This window comes from Benincasa hispida, chromosome 5 (genome assembly GCF_009727055.1).
Source record: "Benincasa hispida cultivar B227 chromosome 5, ASM972705v1, whole genome shotgun sequence".
Taxonomy (NCBI): Eukaryota; Viridiplantae; Streptophyta; class Magnoliopsida; order Cucurbitales; family Cucurbitaceae; genus Benincasa; species Benincasa hispida.
In genome coordinates, this window is record NC_052353.1 from 16,313,742 (window position 1) to 16,336,307 (window position 22,566).

Genomic DNA, 22,566 nt, shown 5'->3' on the forward strand with positions numbered 1-22,566 from the left:
ACATATAGATACACAAAAGAGGGTAAAATTGGAAAAATACAAAAAAAATAAAGTTATAATATATATGTATGTCTGTGTATATGTGTGTGTATGTATGTTGAAAAACCTATCACTAAATAATGTTTTTATTTTTGCTTTTTTTAAGGAGTTTAAATTTTTGAAAAATTATTTTAAATGACAAAACTATTGAAAATATTTATAAATAATGGAAAAATATCATCCTTTATCTACCTAACTATGTCTATCATAATAATCTATCGTACTTTATCGCAAACGGACAATAAAATTTTACTATATTTATAAATATTTTGATTTAGTTTTTTATATTTGAAACCAACACTTTATTTTTGCTATGACCCAATTTAAAATTGGGAATATATAACACCACCATTTGAAGCGCCAAATTCAGTTTATCGTCACTGTGACCGTTGTCTCTCTTTCTATCATCTCTCGTTCTCAGTCGCTGAAAATGCGAACTCGGTTTCTCGACATTGATTACTTCGCTCCAGAAAACGATTCCTTCCACCGTTTCCCTGTCCCTCACGTTGCTTCGAAGCCACTTTCCACCGTCGGCGACCTCCTACACTTCGATTTTGTCCCTCAAGTCTCTCTTGGAATCGATAGGTTAACAATCGACTCTGCTCTCACCAAGTTCTTTGACGACGTTATTCCTCGGAGAATCGACGATGATAATGATTATCGCGATGCTTGTGATTGGTCTTCGAGACTCCATGGTTCCAGGGACAGGATTTTCTCTTCGGGAAGTGTTGAAACTCGATTTCTGGAGGTAAAATTTTTTGCTCAATCAATGTTATTCGATTTCATTTCAGATCTCGAGTTAATGCAGTTTACTGTTTGCGGCTGTTAATTTTTTTCTGTTCATAGGAGTTTGTATGAAGTTTGTGTTTAATAACACTGCAAACTAAGCTTGATTAAGTCGAGGAGTACTCTTTAGCTCAATTTCTGCGATTTTTAAGGTTATCAAAGATAATATTCTTCAGAGGTCCTAATTTCTGCCTTAATTAATTATATAATTATTTTTACGTGAAGCCAGAGCGGTGATCGAACTCAAGAATCACATCATTGTTAGGGAAAATTTGTGATCTGGAGGTTTTTTAATTAAGAACATGAAACGATTTCCTATAAACACTTTTATTCATGCTTTTCATGTATATCCAATTCGAGAGTTTTTTGGATGAACCGTTTTTGATATATATATATATATATATATTTCTGTCTTCCAGTCTAACTTTTTCATGGAAATGCATCTTCAAAGTGAAATATAATCTATAAAGTACAAAATAACTGCTAGAGAAGATTTCTCATAGGGAATCACAAAGCTTGGTGTCTAGGAGAATGACTTCTTCCTTCCTCCCATAGTTATTTGAAGTTGATTCGAATGCAAAATAGCACGCATGCTGACTAGGAAGTAATAATTAAAATTTCTGTTGTCTGCAGCTTCTCTATATTTAACGAACCTAACCTATCAATATTGTGACTAGTTGAACTGGGACCAAATAACTCTTATAGTAATAGTTGATTCTTAAAGTACATTTTGATTCTATTGTTTCTTTATTTAACAAATATGAAAATAATAATATACAAAGATGAAAATATATTAATCTTTATCATGATTATTAACATTTTCTTTTCTTCTTCTTCAATAATAATAATAATACAATTTATATTTATTATAGATTTCTCAGCAATGCTATTCAAATGCCTCATCTTTGGAAAACCTTTAAAATTACAATCTTACATCTGAAAACACCGCTACTATCCTAATACAATTTTTTAAAAATATATAATTAAGTTTGATTAGAATTGTAATTAACAAGCCCTTAAGACAATCTTTAAAATTAGTACAACATTGGTTTAGAAATAACAGCTCTTGAGGTTCTCATATTGATTTACCTATAATGGGTATTCAGATTATGGGAACTCTTCAGTGTATTCTTTTGATTCTCAAAGGTATATCTTGGAAGTTCTCGTAATTTATGCTTTGTTTGGTCATACAAATGTTTCTCCATCGAAGGAAAATGCAGTTAATGATTTAATAGTCGGGTATAGATTAGATTAAGCTAGATAGAGTAATGTCGCAGAACACCTGTCATTCTAACTAAGGAACTAACCTTAATGATTTATTTTGCAACCTGCAATAGGAGAACTAGCTAGAATGAATCATGACATATTATTTTAAACCATTTCTTTTTTTACCTTCTTTGGGCAAGTCTTCGTTTGTGTGTTTCCCCAAATAAAAGAATCGTGATTATGCTTTTCAATTCTTCTTGAACTTTTAGATACTTTCTTTAGTACATTCTAGGTTGAACTTCCATCACTTTTTCAGGATTTCCTCTTTCCTTTGAGTAATTCATCTCTATGGATTGCAGGAAGAAGCCAAGGGTAAATACGAAGAAAATATGGAGGGGGGCTGGAAGAATTTTGGTTCTGAAACTTCAGAGATTGAATTTGTAAAAGTGCAGTTCTGGCTATCTTGAGCTAAGTTACTTTGTTGCATTTGTTATGGTATGATGACGATTTGAATGTTAAAATATTTATGGCAGAAGGATATTGGGACTGATACAAGGAATAGAAACCTTGCATATGATATGATCCAATTTGAAACGCCTCAGCTTGATGCATCCGTGGTAGGGTGTATGCCTATTGGAAGTGAAGATTTTAAAGGAATTCTTGTTTATTCTACTTGACTGATTCTTATTTATTGTTTTTCTGATATCTGCAGGAAAATGCTTTCTTGTTTGAGAAGGAGGAGGTACAAATTCTTACGGTATTGTCAGAGGTCGAATTTGATCTTGTAAGTGGAATATCCTTGTAAACAATTTCCATAATTGATGGGAAGAGCCAGAGTTTCTTTCATCTTAATATGCATAAACATAACAGGAATAAGCAATGTTTCATCTTAATATGAAAATCCTCACTTCCGACATTTTGCCATATCTTACGATTCTGATGGACAATGGAATATGCAATGATGAAATCTGGTTTAGAAGAAATTGTTTAAGTACAAGGAAAATGATCAAGTTACTATAATTGTGGAGTAAGCAGTTACAGATGCTGGTTTAGGCGGCTTATTTTAGAACAAGGAAGATGATAAAGTGATTGTAATATAGATAATGGAATCAGAAGTAAGGAAATCTAGTTTGGAAGACATTATCTTAGAATAAAGAAGACAATAAAATTATTATAATTAGACAGGTGCAAAATTTTCTGCAAGTCTTTGCACCTTATCTGAAGTGAGGATTTTGCTTGGAAGAAGATAATGATTTCTCTCTCTCTCTGAGATTTTAGAGGATTGAAAACTTAAAACTTAGAAATAATGATTAATTCATTTAGCTATCTGTTACTAACATTATTGGAGGTACATTGAAAATCACACTAAGAGTATGAGTTACTCACTTTATTTTCAGTTTCCTATAACTCAATCTGCATAATGGATTAAATATTTGTGGGTTATGGAGAAAATATACGTTTGCAACAGAATAATAAAATTATGGTTTTTCCTTAAATTTGAATAATGTATTATGTCCTCTAGTCAGCTTTTTATATTCTGCACTCATTTTTCTGAAGTCATTTTCTTCAAATATCCTGTAAATCCTTCCAAAATTGTATATATGTTTACTAATGCTAGTGATGATACTTTAAACCTAACTGTCGTTAGGTTTTCTTGTAACCAACTCTTTCTATTCAAGATCTCACTGCTATTTCTTTCACATGCATGAATTTTATATTTTTCCAACTTCCGTTTCTTCTTGTAGAACTTTATTTTATTTTATTTTTATTGTGTTTTTTTTTTCAAGGTTTCTAGTTATGGATAAAATGATGATAATCTGAGTAGTTCTTGCAGAAGACACTGAATCAAGGCCTTCTTAAGTACTCTTCGGAGGTGAAGGAATCAGTTTATGCTGTTGAAGGCATTACCTCAGAATATCTCTTGGACCAAAGATCTTTCTCGTTTGAAGACGATTTTTCTCAGGACCGGAGCCTATCGAATCAATTGACTTTTCCCTTCTTAGAAGTAGACGAGATGGTTCTTGAAACTTTGGCATTCTTATCCTTGCAGGATGAACTTTTTTATATTCTTGATAATACTGAACCTCACAGGATACAAGATGATAATTTACTTGTCAGCAATGAAGAATATTTGTGCTCCATGAAGTGTGACATTGAAGAGTTTCTTTCGGATCATATTTTAAGGCCATGTGCAGTTTCTGAGATGGTATCTCTTGACATTTTGGGAGGATCAGAGTTAATGAGCTTGATAGAAACTTTGGAGATTCCAGCAAGCTCTGCAGTTCACACAAAATCAAGTTTTGATTTTCCTTTAGGACCTGCTAGTTTTGAAGAATTCCAGCTGTTGGACATATACTTGGATCAACCTTTTGGAATCTTCTTTGATTTGGAATTATCAGCCTTGTCAGAAATTGGCGACTGTATATCCATGGAAAGCACGAATTTCAAGAGTTTCAATGAATTGATTGTTTGTCATGAACTTGCTCTTGTAGATGACACGTTCAAGTCATTACCTGTACCTATCCTATCTAGTCAGGGATCTGAAAGACCACTGCTTGCCTTCATAGAGGATGTATTAGCAAACCTAAATGCACAATCATTATCTGCTTCTGATGACATATATTTGGATTGGTATCTATTGGAGGAAAATAGCTGCAGCTCTGGAATTTATTCGTCGTATCAGAATATTTTGGAAGAAATTAATTTGAAACCCATAGAATTTGATCAGGAACCTTGTGGAAATGATAGTACATTCTATACATATGTTTTCTCAGATGAAGCTTTAGTCAGAGAAACAACAGGAGACAAGGATGAATTAAAGGAGTCTTTTCCTGATGGTATTTCTATGCCTCCTAGTGAAACCGTTTTTGTTGCTTCAAGAAAATTGTTGAATGATAGATGTCATCAAAAAGGAAGGCAAGATCTTGCAGCTGATGGAAATACCAAGAAGGCTTTATCGTCATGGAAATCAAAATCAGAGTCCAACGATCCCAACTTGTTCTTGAATTCTCAGAAACCTGCTGGTGTGGGAAAAAATGAATCTGTATTTAGTGCAATTAACACCAATATTATGTTCCCCAAGGTTCCATGTGATGGAAAATTGAGTAATGAGCCTTCTGTGTCCAGTGTTGATTGTAGTCTGAAACAATTGTCCACTGCTGATGGTAGACTGAAACAACTGAATGTTGTATTACATCAAGTTTTTCTGTCTGATAACATTCTACATCTCATCAACAACTCTGAGAAAACATATCTAGCTATTTTGCAGAATGAGACAGAGCTGAGGAAGACATATCTTCCGTATGTAGCTGATGATTATTCTTTAATGCTCAGCCTTCAGAAACAGAAGTTGATAGACTGTGTTGAAAAAATATGCTTGCAAGGAACCAGTACCTACTGGGAAGAAAAAATAATGACATTAGCCACGTTATATGCCACTAAACAGATAGCTTGGTATTTGTGTTACTATGGTATCTACCCAGCTCATCTATATCTAAAGAAGTTATGTCAGAGCATGGATTGTTTAAAATCGAGGTTGGGTTTCTTGGTGTCCTTGATTGAGGAGGCAGGAAAAAAGGTTGACAGAGAAATTACCTTATCACATCCGGCACTTACTACTATCCAGGATATATTATGCTCAAAGACTTCTACTAGTACTCTCAAAGTTCTGGTTGTAGCAAACCGAATCTTTTGGTGGTCATTGAAAAAACTACTCGGGTCCTTGGGCTTATCTTTTGAAGAGCTAAATTATGGGAGTCCTACGGATGATCAAGTGTCTAATGCAACCATTATGGTGGATGGCCTTGTTTCCAATTGTTTATTGGTATCCCAAGAGTAAGTTCTAGCTTTACTATGTAAACATTTCACAAGCTAATTGCAGGTATATATTTTATATGTTTAACAAAACTGGTAACTTAACATGTAATGAACAATGAGGGATGTTGGCATGGATAATTAAACATTCACTTCTTCGTTATCAGTTGGTTGGCTTTCACTGCAGGTAATATGCAGCAACAGATGAATTCATTTTATGAGTTTCATGAGATTTTAACTTTATTTCTGCAATTCTGGTTTTTTTAGTGCATAATAGATTTATTTTCTCTAAACCTATAATTTAATTTGTTATTCAATGTTTATCTAATTTTATACCTTGGTTTTTAATTTATGAAAAGAATACCTTCCTCGTTGATCTTCATCTAACCAATTTGACTTGTAGATGCTTATTGCAGTACTTTTATTTTTATATTTTCTCCTTAAACTTAGTGTCCTAGCTGTCTTAGGATTTTTTTTTTTTTTTTTTTTTTGAATATTATGTTCGTAGTTTTCCTTTTAGTACTCAAAAGCAACTGGCCGATGCTCTGGAAATTGAAATTCAAGTGTTGAGGTAAATTTACTATTTTAACAATTGTGAACTGTGACATGGTGTTCCATGCTTCTTGTATCAGTAAAAACAATATTAAAATTGAAACGTATGGAATTAAAATGCAATTCTCCTGGTATGGAAACTTCCAAATTTTCAGTTTCATCTAATTTTTGGCCTTTTGATATTGCGTTGAATTCTCAATTATTAGTATGGCACATTCTAATTCAATAATGTGCTTTGAAGAACTAAAACTAGTTGTTCTTCTTTCAAGGTACGTATCCGGGAGTTTTCCATTCAACAGATTTAGCATTATCTTGGAATATGGAGGTCCGAATGGTTCTTCTCAGATCGCCACTTATTTTTCAAAATTAATCGACATGCCTCATATACACTTTGTAATATTGGGGCTGGATAAGGGTGGAAATTGCGAAGCATTTTGTGAAGGTGTTGATCTGCCTCAACATAATGAATTGACAATCGTAAGTTTGTTTCTCATGCAAGTTTGCTGATAATAAAATCTATTGATATTACGTAATGCCAATGATTATTATGGGATTAGATGCTTCTATTGAGTTGACAAAAATATTTTAACATATGTATCCATAACTTTACATTTGATTAATTCTATATGTTCTTAGGAAGAGAAGTCTTTGGTGGAGAATCAGACCAGGTTGTTAATAAAATTGTTGAACATTTTACCTGTTGAGGAAAAGTGTACATTGGCATCTTCAGAGGAAACAATTGAAGCAGGGGATCGCAGCATGCCTCTACGAATGCCAGCAGTACCAGTCTTAGATAAACCTCAACATATTGACCTCGTGTCATTTCCTGAAGCAATTATTATTGTTAACACTCAGAAATTCGAAAAGGAAATGATTGTATGTAGAAGAAGTTCGTATCAAAGGATTCTTACATTGGAGAAAGAAGGTGTGCAGGTTGTGGAACGAGATATGAGTTTGCCTGTGGATCTAATAATTACTTCTGGAATTTGCTTAATATGGTATGACTGCACAAATATTCTCAGGAAAGCCGGTACTTCAAATGAAGCTTCTTCATGCTTGAATTCATGCATAGACAATATTGCAACGGATGTTTTGACATCTCTAAGTCTAGCTTTTCGGGGTTGCGTTCTGGTAACTTTTCTACCCTGTGAAGGCTTCCTATTTATTCTTATTATTTATAAGAGACTACCTTCCATTACCTTCTTTTCTTTCCTTCTTGACTCTCTTCCTATGCATTTGACATCATTGTCACAATTTTATAACCGAACTGCTTGAGCATACCGTTGTGTTCTTCCTGAGGATGCTAGATTTATCCAATTTTAGGAGGTGCCAAAAAAAGGTGGTTTGCTAATAAATACCACAGGAGGTAGAACCAAACCAGTCAACTCAACAGCTTGTTTTCAAGTCTTAGGTAGAAGCATTTAATCAAAACCCAAGAAATTTGACTGGAGCAATATTTTAGATATAAAAATCTGCTTCTGTGAACTTGTCCCTTCCCCCAAAAACACATCCCCTGGTTCATGGTTCGTTCGTGGAAAGAGTCCTTAATTTCCTGGAGTTTGCAAACAGGCTTGCATAATACTGTTCTTCATTTTCTTTAAGCATTCAAAACTTGGTTCTATTAACTTATTTCTGATATTGCAATTATGAAAAGTGACGAACAAATTTGTGCATAAACGGAAAAGAAAATTTAGTAAAGTGATTACAATGTATGCATGATAAATGTCATTGTCTCTAGGATCTTACATTCATTATTAGCTGTTCTACAATTCCTACATTTGCTAGATGGACATGGAAATTCTTCCATCATTGTGCAGGAATTAATTGGTAGACTGAAAATTGATTGTTATTGTCGGTATATTCTAACCAGCAATGGGTGCATAATCCCTGATATTGGTTATTTTATCTATTGATACAAATAGTAGATCTCTCTTCAGGTCTTTGAGGGAGAAATCGGTTCCCTTTCCATCGTAATGGAATCATCAGATGGACTTTATGCAGCAGCAGCAAGTTTAGAGATTGATTTTCAGCTCTTCTGCTCCTATTCATCTGAATTGACGGATGAAATTATCCTGGGCTGCATTGAGAACTTTTCTAAGTTCACGGCTAGGTGCCTATACCCCAAGATGTCTGAATCAGAAACTCTTGCAGAATCATTTCTTACGAGTTTCCCTTCAATTAATCCTTTGGCAGCTCACGGGATACTTTCTTCAGAAAGCATTCTTGCTGACTTTCTAGAGTGGCCACATGAGCACAGGCTCCAAGCAATTAGAAAATATCGTATTCCTGATGAAAGTGTCTCTCTATTTAGTGCTCTGTGCAAATATGGTGAGCGGGAGGATTCAAAATCCGTGATGACAGACTGCTCATCTTCTGTATCCTCTGGTCCTGATTCAGAAATGTGTCACTTTAGTGGTAATTCTGAGAGAAAGAAAAGAAACTTCAACGGTGTTACACAATGCATTGATAAAAATATGGAGTTTTTGAATTCCTATACGCTGAAACCGTTCACTACTGACACTGCAGAAACTTTAGCAGCATCCAAGTCATTTGGTTCTCAAATGTTTGAAGATCCCGAAATCTTTTGTGATCTCAAAGGGTTTTCTTCATCTGTAAATAATTTGTTTAATCAAAACCATAATCTAGAGTCTTTTGATGCATCTATATCGATGGATCCTACCGGGGTCTGTAAGCCACGTGATTCTTGGATCTCCACAGCTCCTGAAATATCCGATGAGATTAGAGGGCGTTGCTCATCATTTGTTCAAAATCAAGGATCAGACCGAAATAAAAAGAAAGTACAAAACTTTCATAATATGAATAAGTCTGAGAATCAGCATGAGGAGCTTATAGGTGAAGTAGTTAACCTGATTGATAACACCGTATTAAAAGATCACTTTGCACCTATGGCTCCTATGACTTTCTTGCCTTCGATGCTTGATAATGAAAAAGATTCATCAAGAAAGTCCAAAATTCAAAGACGATTGTCTTGTGGACAAAGCGATCACCCTTTCTGTGCAGTTGATATTGGGAACAACTCAAATTCAGATTTTTGGAGTTCTATCAATTTGCATGGGCAGAATTTGCGAGGATTGGACAATCAGTTTCCCGATCCTAGTTTCGAACCCAGTATTATGCCTCTTCGGTACAAGGATGATCACTCAGATGAGGGTTTAGTACAAAATCCTGTAAGAGATTCAAAACTATTATTTTCACTCTCACAAAAGGACACATCACATTCAGATGTAACCCCGTTGTCCATTGCCCTCCGTTCGAAACATCTTCAAGAAAGTTCACCTTGGACTATTGAATTTCTTAACCGAATTAGGGAAAAAAGCAAAAACCGTCGGCATTCTGCTCCACGTGGCTCATCTTCACCTTTTCCTGAGAATTTGAGTAATGTTAAAAAAACTGTCAAAAGAAGAAGTCCCTCCATTCTTGAATTTTTCAAGTACCAAGGGGGCAGCACTCTGAAGAAACCGGATCAAAAGAGGCAGAAGAAATCATTGCAATCATCAAACTCGTCCAAGAATGTATTAGCTTCAAATAATAAATTTTCTTCATGGACGCCTATTGATAAAAGATCAAGACAGGTTTGTATGTGCTTATTTCTGATATCATATGTTAGACAGTATTCTACATTCTTTTTCAAATTTTTCTCTGAAATCAATTTCAGACTTTATCTTTTGCAACTGATGGCAATGGGAGCCAAACTAAGCTGGTCTGGAGCAATGACAATTATGGTTCAGGAAAAAGCTCACAGAAACTTGGTAATAAATGATGCAATAGAACACTGGATATACTGGCAAACTAACAGGTCATTCTTGAAGTCTTTCTTCTTTAATATCATATCTTTGAAGTTATAAATACCAGTAATTATGCTTAATACGCAGATTTTCAACAGTGGACTATTCTAGTACAACTCAAATGATTGATACTACAACTTACTCGCAAAAGTGATATCCTTGATATTTCACTAGTAAGGTTTATTGAAGCTACAGCTACATCTTCCTTTAGTAATAACTTAGAAGCATAGAATTCTCATATTGACATTATCCTATCAACTACACATGATTAGTGTCATAATCAATACCAGCCTGCTGATGAAACTCTTATTTCTAATTTGCGTAAAGATGTACACTTTTACTTTAAAAACCTTTCTCCAGAAAAATTAAACGAAGCAATTTCTTCAAGCGATACCAATCTATAAAGTTCCCAAAGCCGACTGTAACTAGAACGCAGTGTTAATTTCTAGGAATTGCTTTTATAAAAATTTTGAAAGTGGTGATTTGGTGATTTATGTTTTGTTATTTCAAAACCTGTAACTTGCAAGGAGCAGCACTGTGTGATTTCATGACTCGTGAGTCGTGACCATGGCAGAGAACCAAAGCACTGGAACATTCTCAGTTGTGTTTAAACATCTTATGGCGACAAGCGTAGAATTTATTTTCATACTCAAATGCCATTTTACATAATTTAACCATGGAAGAAAGATTGTGTCCCATGTTTGAGAGCTCATCATTCAAAATTCCAGTCAAATGCACTTCATTGAATTTTTTTCCCATGTGTCAATATGAATTGCTGACTTAAAAGTGACAGTTTTTCTCTTCATAGAACTGTATTCGAATCATGATTTTGATCAACTTAATAAAGCCCTTATCTAGAATGGATGGCTTAAGGACAAATGTGTCAACTATGATTATACCCTTCATCAAATTGTTACCAATAAATTTTTGAACCCTGCGTATTGCAAGCTAGTTGGGAGCAAACTCAAAAAAAATTCTGGAATATAAGCCCCCCCGAGTCCCAGTTTGGTGCTGAAGCTTGAGGGTTAAGGAGAAAAAAGGGCCTGTTCCCCAACAGAAATAAAAACAGAGGGAATAATTTTCTGACAGCACATATCTATACTTTTGTAATTTTCAATGAATTGGTTGTACCAAGTTTTCTGTATAATCAATCAATATTTTCCTGCTAGAGCCATGAATATTCTCAAATGACTTGATCAAGGACCTGATAAAATACTAAATTCTTTTACTATTTTTAAGGTTTCGCACAGTCATTACAAGTTGTTGTCTTTCACCTTCTACTTCTGCAAATTTGAGACTTATTTCTGAATATCTCTCCTCCATTTCTTTCAGCTCTCTTTCCATAGTTTGATTCCTCTCCTTTAGAGAAGACATTTCAGTAAGGAGGTCAATATAACGGTCCTCATTATTTTTACCAGAAGTTGACGATTTGAGTTCCTTATATGATGACTTAGAGTCCACTTTCCTGCAAATCAGAATTAACAATTATATATATAATAAAAGAGCTATTATAAGAACCAAAAAGTATTAAGTAAAAAAACGAAATGTACATGCTTCTGATTGTTGACTTTTCTGGGAGTATATATTCCCAATTACCCACGGTTGCTTGGATTTGATAACATTTTAATGCATGGAGATGTTTATTATTCTGACAAAAAAGATAGTGTTGAAAATTAATCGATTGACTGCTTGTACCTTCCGTGAAGTGCTTCATGAACATTGTTCTGGTCCACTTTCGCTTCTTTATTACTTGGCATGGTGTTACCAGAACGGTTGATGTCCTATATTTCAAAGACATCTACTGTGTTAGCACAGAGTAGAACATGGATAAAGTGATATAAATGAAACACAAAATAAAATATAACAATTATAGAAGTTTTGTACAAGGCCAATGAATAAACAAATTTCAACTTAAATGGTTGCATACCAAAGTATCATTACGATAGGAATGCTACTAGGAAATAATTAGGGTATTAAGACCATCGCTAGTAATTAATTAGAGAAGTTGTTATGGTAGTTTATTATAAACAGGGGGAGTGGAGAAGGAGAAAGACGAGAAATATTGGAGAATGAATTAGGTTTTGAAGGTGAATCTCAATATTGGGAGGGTTCAAGCATTTTGAACACTTAGTTCATCTTGTAGTTTGGTTATATTCATATTTCAATATTTTCGGGTTATATCACAAAATATTAGTCTAGTAAGGGGAAAATTTAATTCATTTTCTATTATTGATATCTTCTTAATTTTTTCAGAAAACTATGATATCTAAACTAAGTGCTTGAAATTCTTTTCATATGCTTCATTCATGATCTGGAATTTATGTAGATGGAGACTGGAGTCACCTTGATGAAGTATCCTGAATGTCTATAATTACTGATAATACTTCACAGTAGAAAAACAATACATTAGGTTGCTAAGTTAATATAGTTTTGTACTTGCCGAAGAGCTTTGACCATTTAGACTAATTCTGAACATAAACTTGTTCTCATATTGTAGTGTTGAGAATTTTCTCTAGAATAAAGATATTTTTGAGTTTACCATAGTTATTATCAGCTTCATTACCTGTCATTTCATACAATGAAAGTAGGTATTATCTTTCTTTCTTCTACCTCTTCATACAACAGGTGTTGTACTGTGAGATTAGTAGAGGTTCGCACAAGCTGACTCGGACCCTCACAGATATTAAATAAATAAATAAATAAATAAAAGAAACTATCTTTCTAATTTTTGGCACTTTCGAACTAATATCAATGGTGGGGAGTAATTTGAAAACATCAAATTTTTCGGAGTTGTGTCTAATTTTGTATCTGGATATTTAGTTAAAGGGCTCGAGAAGTACCTGAAGCAACTGCATCCTCTCTTCTGAAGTTGAAAGCTCCTGTATGGTATGAGGAAGCATTTGAGATACATTATGAATTGATTCCGAGTTTAGATTTAAAGCTGAAATTTCTCGAGTTTCCAACTTCATGTTTGACATGCTGGAAGCTCTCTCCTTATTTTGTAGTTCACTCTTCAGATCGAATACCTGTTTTCTTAGGTTTTCTTTCTCAGATCTTTCTGTCTGTGATTCCTTCTTCAACTCATTAATTTGTGCTCTAAGGTTTTCCATTTCAGCTAGCAGATTGTCAATTAATGTATCTTGCTCGTGCTTGGAAGCTTTCATTCTAGTAAGCTCTTCCTGTGCCTTTTCTGCTTCTCTCTTCGAAAAAGCCATCTCTCTTTCTAAAATTTCCCTCTCTTTCCTTCTTTCTTCCAATGCTTGCATTTCAGAAATCGAACATTGAAGTTGTTCACTCTCTGTCTGCTTTGCAATGTGCCTTTCTGCATTTACTGTTTCTATATTTGATTTCAGCATTTGGATTTCCTCCTGTTGATAGTTTTCATGCTTTTTCGCATCTTCAAGTTGTCTGGACTTATTATCTAGCTCCATTGACATGTTATGCATTTCATTTGTTTTTAACTCTAGCTGGAAAGAAAGGTCATGCATTTTTTCTTCGCACTTTTCTCTATTTCGCCTTGACTCTTCATTAGATTTCTGGAGCATTTCTTTCAGTACTATTTTCTGCAAACGCAATTCATTGATTTCTTTGACAGCTTTAGTGATTCTCTTTTCATTATCATTTAACTTGGAAGCCATTTCCATTGAAAACCTTTTACTTCTCTTCTGAAGACAGACGGCTTTTATGGCATTTTTCCATCTTGTCTTACTCAATACTTCCTTTGCTTCTATAGCCATTTTTTCCAACTGAACATTGGCATGCTTGATGGCATTGAGTTCGTCATGATATTCGTGTGTCTGCTTTTCCAATTCTCTCTCCAAACGCTTGATCTGACCTTCAAGCTCATTGATTGAAATCAACGATTCTGAAAACTCCTCAGTTTGTATTTGGAGTTTTTCTTCTAGTCTTTCTATTTCAGATTCCAGTTCTTTTATAACAGCCAGAGAACCTGAGTATTCATTCTGTTTTCGGAGATATTCTGTTTTGTTTCTCTCGAATTTTGCAGAGATGTCTTTGTTTTCTTGCTTAAGAATTTCATTGTCTAACATGAGTTGTTCTAAATGCATCTCTAACTCTTCTATGTTCTTCAAGTGCATTTCTATTTCTCCATTCAAATCTTTGATCTCCCGTTTCAACATGTCCACTTCCTTGACATTGTCATACTCATGAATCGATTCTTTACGTTTTGGGTTTTCATCATTATTCTCTTTACAATCATAAACAATTTTCGGTTCTCTATCACTCTCCGAGGATTCTAAACTTCTTGAAAGATCAGATATTACCCGGTTTTTTAGCTCAACCATTTCTTCAAGATCTCTCACAGCAAGAACTAAATCAGAGTTGGACTCTTGTGTTTTCTGCAGTTGTAGCTGAAGATCAGTACGTAACTCCTTTTCCTGCTTAAGCTCTTCCCCTATTGCTGCCAGCTGAATCCTTGCTTCCTTTATCTCAGACTTTAAAGTTTTTGAGTCTTCTACCTCATCATTACATTTCTTCAAGAACTTGAGTTGTTTACACTCTGTTTTGAGTGCATCTCTTTCCTCAGTAAGGCAAATGATTTGTCGTGATAGATTTTGCCCTTGTATAGTCTCCTTTGTGACCTGTTTACGAAGAGACTGCAACTCCAGTTCTGTTACTTCTAACTTTCTGATGAGCATAACATTCTCATTTTTTACTGTTTCAATCGAATTATTTGGCACGTGGTGCATCTTTTCTCTTGAAGTGTTTTCTTCAATACTATTTCCTGAGTCACCAAAACTTCCGTCTGAAACTGAACCCAACGACCATTCTGTATTTGATCGTTTATGTGCTTGGCTTTTCACTCTAGCACTGTCCACCGTTGCCTTCTTAGGCATGGAGTTCTGTCTAAGGGGTGATAAGAGGGTAGGACTTTGGATAGCATTCTTCATTGATCTGGAATCCCGTTGAGTATTTCTTTCAACGTTATTACCATCCCAGTATGATGCAAATTTAGCAGAATTGGAGCCAAGGGACACTCTAGAGTTGCCATTTTGTTCTGCATCCTCATGTAATGTATGTATATTACCATTCTGCAATCCAACCAATATAATTTGGATCAAGCGCATGGGTTAAGCTATCCTTAGTAATTATGAAGTTGTTTATTGGAAAAGAAAGAAAAATCTATCTTCAATCAAATTGGTTTCAAGGAAAAGTATTCTTCATTAAAATGTGTCTTGCAAAATTCTAAATGAATTGGAAAATTGGAATGACACCTTACTTCTGTGGGATAATGGTTTCCTTCTGTACTAGAAAAGCTAAGCTGGCTATTAAAGCTGTTCTCATGTTGAAGTGTTGCAACTCCATTCTCTTCATAATCTCTGTCAATTGGAAACTAAAATTTCATAAGGTGACGGCAGGTGGAAGACAAAAAAAGGAAAACAAGTCACACTGTCAATTAAAATGAATCTCAGATTCTTATTACCACCTTTGGTCATTATCCCCCTCCATCTTGTGAATAGTCACCTGTTAAACCAATAGCCATGAATTTCAGGAACATTCACATATATAAACTTCAAATTAGACGTCAAATTGCTAAGTAGAGCTCAAAGTGGATGAGAAATATAGAGAACCAACATGTAATATGGCGCCGGAGTTTGCAAACTTAAGAGGAAGGGAAACTGTCATGGGTTCAGTTTCGGCCTCAAAATCTGCAAAATCGATTGAAGCTTCGCCAACAAAGCCAGATTTTGATGAGCCCTGCATAGACGCACACATACAATGAGAATTTTACAAGTTGCTCCACCAGATGCCTAAGTTACAAAGTGGAGAAATTTTGGAAGTCTCTGTTGCTATGCCTTACAGTTGCAACAACAAAATGGTAAATTTTCTCATTGATTTTTCCTGTTTTTATCTCCCTAACAAGCTTGACTGTTTCATAAACAGGATTCTCCCAGTAACAAGTTCCATCTTGAATAGCAGCTTTCTCCAGCTTCACTGTCGGCTTTCCCACATCATCTGGCACCAAAGATATCATCAAAACCGGTTTCTTCAACTTCGGCACCTGAATGAAGATCAACAATACAGAGTAAGACCTTGTTCCTTACAAAATTGAGATAGAAAAGTTCAAACTCCAAATTACTGAAATTTTATAATTAATTAACATGAAAATTAAAATAAATAAACAAAAAAATCAGTAAAAATTTCCGACATTTTTTGGAGAGTACAAAAAAATGTAGCAAATTTCTCTGGCTTGAAAAATCATTACCTGTGTTGCCTGGAACTGCAATTTGAATACAGCTTTGATCTTCTGCTTCTTGCTCCATGATTTGAACATTCTCCCAGTTCTGCTTCAGATCTCCAGAAAAAGAATCTAGTTCTTGAGATGAAAACCCACCGACTTTTATCGAATATACAATGTTGTTTAGAACTTAAAGTCGGTTTGATGACTTATTCTGGTTAGAATCGGCATTAATTCTTTCCTCCCTGGTCGCTGCAATATAGGAAAATCCAGGAAGCAGAAATAAAAGCTGGGGACCTGTAAAAATTAAATTTTGTGGCCAAAGTTACATCAGCTTTGATGGAGGTTGAAACTTGAAAGAATGAGGAGAAACAAGTAAGGAAATAGTTATGGTGGGATGGGAAGGACAACTCTGAAGTTTCTCTCCCATGGCAATCAGACAAACAGTAATGCAGTATTGGAAGGAACGACGCACAAGTGCATTATGATTTACTTTTGGCTGCAAAAGGCAGTGGTGCAATGCTACAGTGCTTTTTTCAAAATGACAAATATGACCCTCTACTTTAATGATACCTCTCCATCAACTAAAAGAAAACTTTATTTCAACGTTGGGAACAATGAGGGTCATCATCTTTTGCCCATCCACGTTATTCCAAGGTTGGTAAATTTTATTTTTTCACAATTTAAGTGCCCCCATTATTCTTATTTTTTAAAAATTTTCTAATATTACCTTTAGTTTTCCATAAACACTCTTAATTTAATAATATATTAGAATTTATATAGAAATTGAGATTTGAAATAGGTGGAATGGGTTGGAATGTCCATTCTTGTTCTAGAGTCCTCTTCTATTTTTCTAGTTTTTAATGTTCTTCCAAAATTCTAATATATTTCTAGTTTTGAAGCATATATGACAGGTCAAGATAATGGTGTAACTTTTGAAAGATTAGGGTATTTATGAAATAAAAGCAAAGTCTAAGGATACATTTGTAATTTAGCCTTATTTATATCAACACTTATGTAGCCTTATTTATATTCTTGTTAACGCTTATGTAGGCTTATTGTCTTCATTAAGTTGCAATTTTGGTGCCTTGTTGACTTCAGCTTGTTTCATATTAATTTTATATAATTTTCAATGGCAGTTTAGAGTTCGCTTTTACAGGCACAGTGGTCCTTCACTGTTGAAGTGTAATAACAACCATATTTTTATGTCAAGGTACGATTTCAAATGACATGCTATTCAACTATTGATTACTGATTCAGATCTATAGCATTTATGTCTCAACCAATTAAATTAAGTTATCATTCAATCGGCTATTTAAAATCTAATTCTTAATTTCATCTCATTTGAAAAAGAAAAAAAAAATTACCGTAAAGAACCTGCTTTGAATAGCCCTATTGTGAAAATTTATTTGCTAAGTGATTAATAAGTTAATAACCTCTTGTCTTTTTTCTCTATAATTATTTGGATTCAGTGTGACATACAAGTGTCTTTTCTGTTTTCTATTTTTTATTCTTTTAGGTTAAGATTTTCACTCTTTTGTTTTTCCTTTTATTTTCGGAGTCTATAATGTAGGTGCCTTTTATTCTACTTCTTTGTTTATTTATTTGTTTAAGATGATTTGATGTAGATCTCCACTATTATTAACATTAATACATTACTTTGTTTTAACTTATATTATCGTTGATGCGTATGTTCCATCGGTTCCTTCAAACCACTCTTATATAAATTATAAAAAATGTTTCTCAACTTTCAATTTCTCATCGACTTTTAAAAGTTTTTAAAATATCTTTAAATATAGAAAAAAAAATAAAAAATACTCATTTCATTAGTTTTGAATTTGTTAAAATGTCATGACTTTCCTTCCTAGAAGTTAAAGGTTTGATCTCTCCTCCTACTATTATAGTACTAAAAAAAAAAAAAAAAAAAAGAGAAACTAATAATCATTTGTTGCAAAATATTAACGGTTTTTGTTCATATGCTAATATTTAGAGTATTTCTTCTTCTTTTTTTTTAATGTAAGAGTATTTTTTAAACTTTCAAAAGTTTAAGGATATTTTTACACTAAATTTGATAGTTTTCATCCAAAACTAATGGTAATAATATTTTTTAACTCTTGTTTTAAAGTTTTAAGGTATTTTTTTAAAATGTTGAAGGTTCAAGGGTACTTTTCACACAAAGTACAAAGTTTAGGGATATTTTGTATAATTTTTTCTCTTTGTTTTTTATTATTTATTATTATTATTATTATTATTATTATTTTGTGGTAGTTTTATGTAAAAGTCATAAAGTTTTAATTCTCAAGGTTAGCATTTTATAATTGATTCTTAAAATTAAAAATCTTCTATTTTAATTGTTCGGGTAGTAGTAGATTTCAAATTCGGCCATTATACTGAAATTTTCAATTAGAAATTAATTCTAAAAATGACATTTGATTTTATTGCTTATTATTGCTAATATTTGTATTTATGAATATAATTTAATTGGTCGCACATTAGTGATTTTGAAATTTTACACTTAAGTGTCTGTTTGAATTTTTTGAAAACTATTTTGTATTTAATTACTCATGACATAAAGGTTACATTATGAATATTATATTTATATCACTAAAGGGATTTGGATAGAGAAGAATAAAGTATGCTTTCATTTTTTTTTTCCACTCAGAATTGGGAAGATATTTTATTTATTTATTTAGTTTAAGAGGATATTTGGGTACATAGTTTAATATAAAGGTTATATAATCGTAATTCTTCAAAGCTTATCATGTTACATTTGATTCTTTAAATTCTGTTCTATTTTTGTTGTACAAGTTACAATCAATTTCAAATTCACACACTATAATTTATTTTTTATAAGAAAAAATAGCATTTAGGGGTGATAATCGATTCGTTTTTTTTGATTTTGGGATCAATCAAAATTCAAACATATATATTGGTTTTGTAAAATAGGGAACCAAGCCGATGCCTAATAAAAGACAAAACTAATGATTTAGATTTAGATTGGATTGGTTCCATGTTGGTTCGATCTTTGGTTTCGGATCTAATTGATTATTTTTCTTTTTTAAAACTTTATTTTGAATTTTGTTTTGAATCCGTCATTTTTTGTTTATCTCAAATTAAAATTTGAGCAATTTTTTTCTTTTTTTTTTTTTAGATTTGAAATTAGGGAATTTTTTTTTTCCTTTTAGATAATAATAATAAGTAGATCTATCAATAAGCATCTTACAATCAGAAAAGATTTGTAAGGCCGATCAGTCCCAGCAAGCACTGCAAAATTTAGACCTTCCAAAACTGCATATGCTTCTGCATAAATAGGGGAGTAACAGAACTTTTGAAACCCATACGTGGCTTTCAAAATCCTTCTTTATTATCAAGCAACAAACCCCTATATCCAATAATATTAGTTTCTTATTTCCATGAAAGCCAGAACACTCGCATCGAAAAACCATTGAAAGGTACCTTCCTGATTCACAACTTTATTGCGATTACTATAATTAAAAGTTAAGTTAGAAAAAATAACTTTCAAAATGATATAGTTGATTTTTTTTCCGTAGATTACCATTATGTGTAATTAATGTATATGAAGCATTTGGCTTTAATAAAACGTAGATAGAGATTAATGTTAAAAAAAGAAACCATCACTTGAAATTAATAATCGACATGACCAATTAAATAAAATAACAAATAAAATAAAATAAAATAATCAACATGACCATTTTACAACACTCAAGATTTGGAGAAGAACAACTATTTTTTCTCAAAAAAGAAAAAAAAAAAAAAAAAGGAAAAGCTTTTAAACATATATTACTTCTTTTTTTTCCCTCGAAACTATGCATATATTACTTTGAATTAAAACGATGGGAGTTTTTCTTTTCCCCCGTAAACAAACCCTAGTGACTGGAGTTAATTGAGGAGATAAAGTTGAGGTTGGCTCAATAGTCAACAGTCAAAAGGCAAAAGAATATTTTCGGTAAATTAAAGAAAATTTTCATAAAAAAAAAAAAAAAGAGACCATTTGATTTTGAATCAATGAACGACCGAACATTATGGTATTGAGACTATTTGTAGAATGATAACGGTGCATAATTTCTTGTCCACAAAATAAAATAAAATAAAAAAGTTGTATAATTAGTAAAAATGGATTTTAGAATATGACAAAGTCAAAGAAATCGAATGTGATCAAAGTTTCACATTGATTAAATAAGAAGATGATTATGGATATAAAAATGAGAATAACTATTTTTTTTTTGATACGAGAACTTTTAGATGAAACGAAAAATAAAGTAAATAATATCATATCTACAATAATATTCTCATTAATTAAGAGGTGGCATTATTGGTTTGTTAAGGAAAAATATATCTGTAAATGAGACGAAACACGTGGGGTCATGTGCCATTTCCACTACAAATATATATATATATTAATGGATGGTGTTGTGTTGGACATTGAATATAGGTTCCAGCTGGTTTTCTCGTAGAGATTCCGTTCTTCTTCATTCTACCATTTAAAGTCCCCACTCCAAGCAATTATTCAACCACGTAAGCTCCTCAAACTTTTTACTTCTTATCTAAAAAATGATACATGGCAGAAAAAAAAAAGCTTTGAATTATAATTGTTATAATAAAATAAATGCAACTACAACTTCCAACTCTTTTTTAAGCGTACATATGTTAATAAGTTGAGTTGTGAAATTGATGGAGTGAGAATATATCAATTTAGACTTTTAAACTTTTAATTTTATCGATAAATTTTTTAAGTGTTGCAAATTTTACCTTCAATTTAATTTTTTTTTATTCACTTATTAATTTTTATAAAATAAAATATTATAAAATTTGTAAACTTGTTAATTTGAGATGAAAGTACAAAAATAAGTTTATTTAAATGTTCAAATTAACCATTGAATAACCTTGTCAAAATTCAATAATAACAACAAAAAATTGAGTTTGAATTTTAAAATACACCAATTTTATCAATGTCATATCGTTCATATGTCTCATGAATATTTGAATGCATACAATAATTTTGTTTAATAATATTTGGAATAGGAACTTATTAAGGTATTAAAATTGAGATGAAATTTTAAGATGAAAATCGATACATTAAGAGTCAAAATTTGATATTTTTTCTCATATTAATCATAGTTGAAAGTTTTAATTGTAATATAGACATGAACCTAAACTCAACTAACTAATTAAAATCAGTTACATCTTTGAAGACGGAAGGTTTAAATATCTCCACCCTTGTAAAAATAATAAAAATTGAGTTGTAAATTGTAACTACTTCTATTATAATTTTTACAATTGGAGAGAATACGTATTTAAGGTCCATTTTTGAGTATTGAGTTTTTGGTTATAGCCTTTTATCACATTTTATTAATACTTCAAAAACTAAATTAAGTTTTGAGAATTAAAAAAAAAAGTTGTAGTTGTTTTTAAATTTTTATTAAGAATTTAGGTGTTTCATTAAGAACATTAAAAATCATAATTAAAAAATAAAAGTAAATAAACAAAAATTAAAAAATACATCAAACTAAAAATGAAATCATTATCCAATCCAACATCTATATTATGAATTTGAGAGAAATGGTAAAAAGGAAAGTCATGTCTCTTTTTATTTTTGCTTTCATCACAACTTTGGTATAGAATTATAAAGTGAATGCAGAAAAGATATGAATGAATAGTTGCCTAGAAGTTTGTGGAGTCAACTTAGTGGTCTAGATTTTGATTTGAGAGGTAGATTTAGCCAAAGTAGATTTTATTAGATAATGAAACTTATAGAAGTATGCATAGAGTATAGACCAAGCTTTCTATGACGCCCTACATTTATTTATTAATACACAACGGTTGTTTTAAGATATTGCCTTGGTTTACACCCTTCTTTTACTATTATTAGTTTTGTTTAAAATGTAATGGGAGAAGTGGATAGGGTTGTTTTTCCTCTCTAATTATGCCTTATTCTATGTGAAAATGAGTGAGAATGATTGTGACCGAATAGTAGGAATGACCATTGAGATCGCAAAAATCGAACCCAAAATTTATGAAACCGAAAAATACGGTTGGGACCGGTTTGAAAAAATTTTGAAACCGAATTAATTCGGTTCGGTTCGATTTCAATTTCGAAAACCAATTTGAAATCGAAGTGAATCATTTTTAACTAATATATATATA

General features: G+C 32.5%; 2 protein-coding genes across 2 annotated transcripts; one reads left to right on the top strand and one right to left on the bottom strand.

Annotated features, from left to right (window-relative positions):
- Positions 1-427: 427 nt before the first annotated feature.
- On the top strand, positions 428-11,132 carry LOC120077491 (protein SHORTAGE IN CHIASMATA 1). Its single transcript, XM_039031392.1, has 9 exons — positions 428-787; positions 2,391-2,477; positions 2,565-2,648; positions 2,744-2,815; positions 3,866-5,865; positions 6,666-6,873; positions 7,033-7,527; positions 8,334-9,989; positions 10,073-11,132. Exons 1-9 carry the CDS (start codon positions 470-472, stop codon positions 10,175-10,177), a joined length of 5,025 nt encoding a protein of 1,674 aa, XP_038887320.1. The 5' UTR covers positions 428-469; the 3' UTR covers positions 10,178-11,132.
- Positions 11,133-11,280: 148 nt separating this feature from the next.
- On the bottom strand, positions 11,281-16,848 carry LOC120077492 (myosin-1). The gene is made up of 8 exons (XM_039031393.1): positions 16,429-16,848; positions 16,024-16,224; positions 15,798-15,920; positions 15,649-15,686; positions 15,442-15,541; positions 13,043-15,253; positions 11,898-11,983; positions 11,281-11,667 (listed from the first exon to the last, which is right to left on the bottom strand). The coding sequence occupies exons 1-8, from the start codon at positions 16,495-16,497 to the stop codon at positions 11,418-11,420; spliced, it is 3,078 nt and encodes a 1,025-aa protein (XP_038887321.1). The 5' UTR covers positions 16,498-16,848; the 3' UTR covers positions 11,281-11,417.
- Between the last annotated feature and the right edge of the window lie 5,718 nt (positions 16,849-22,566).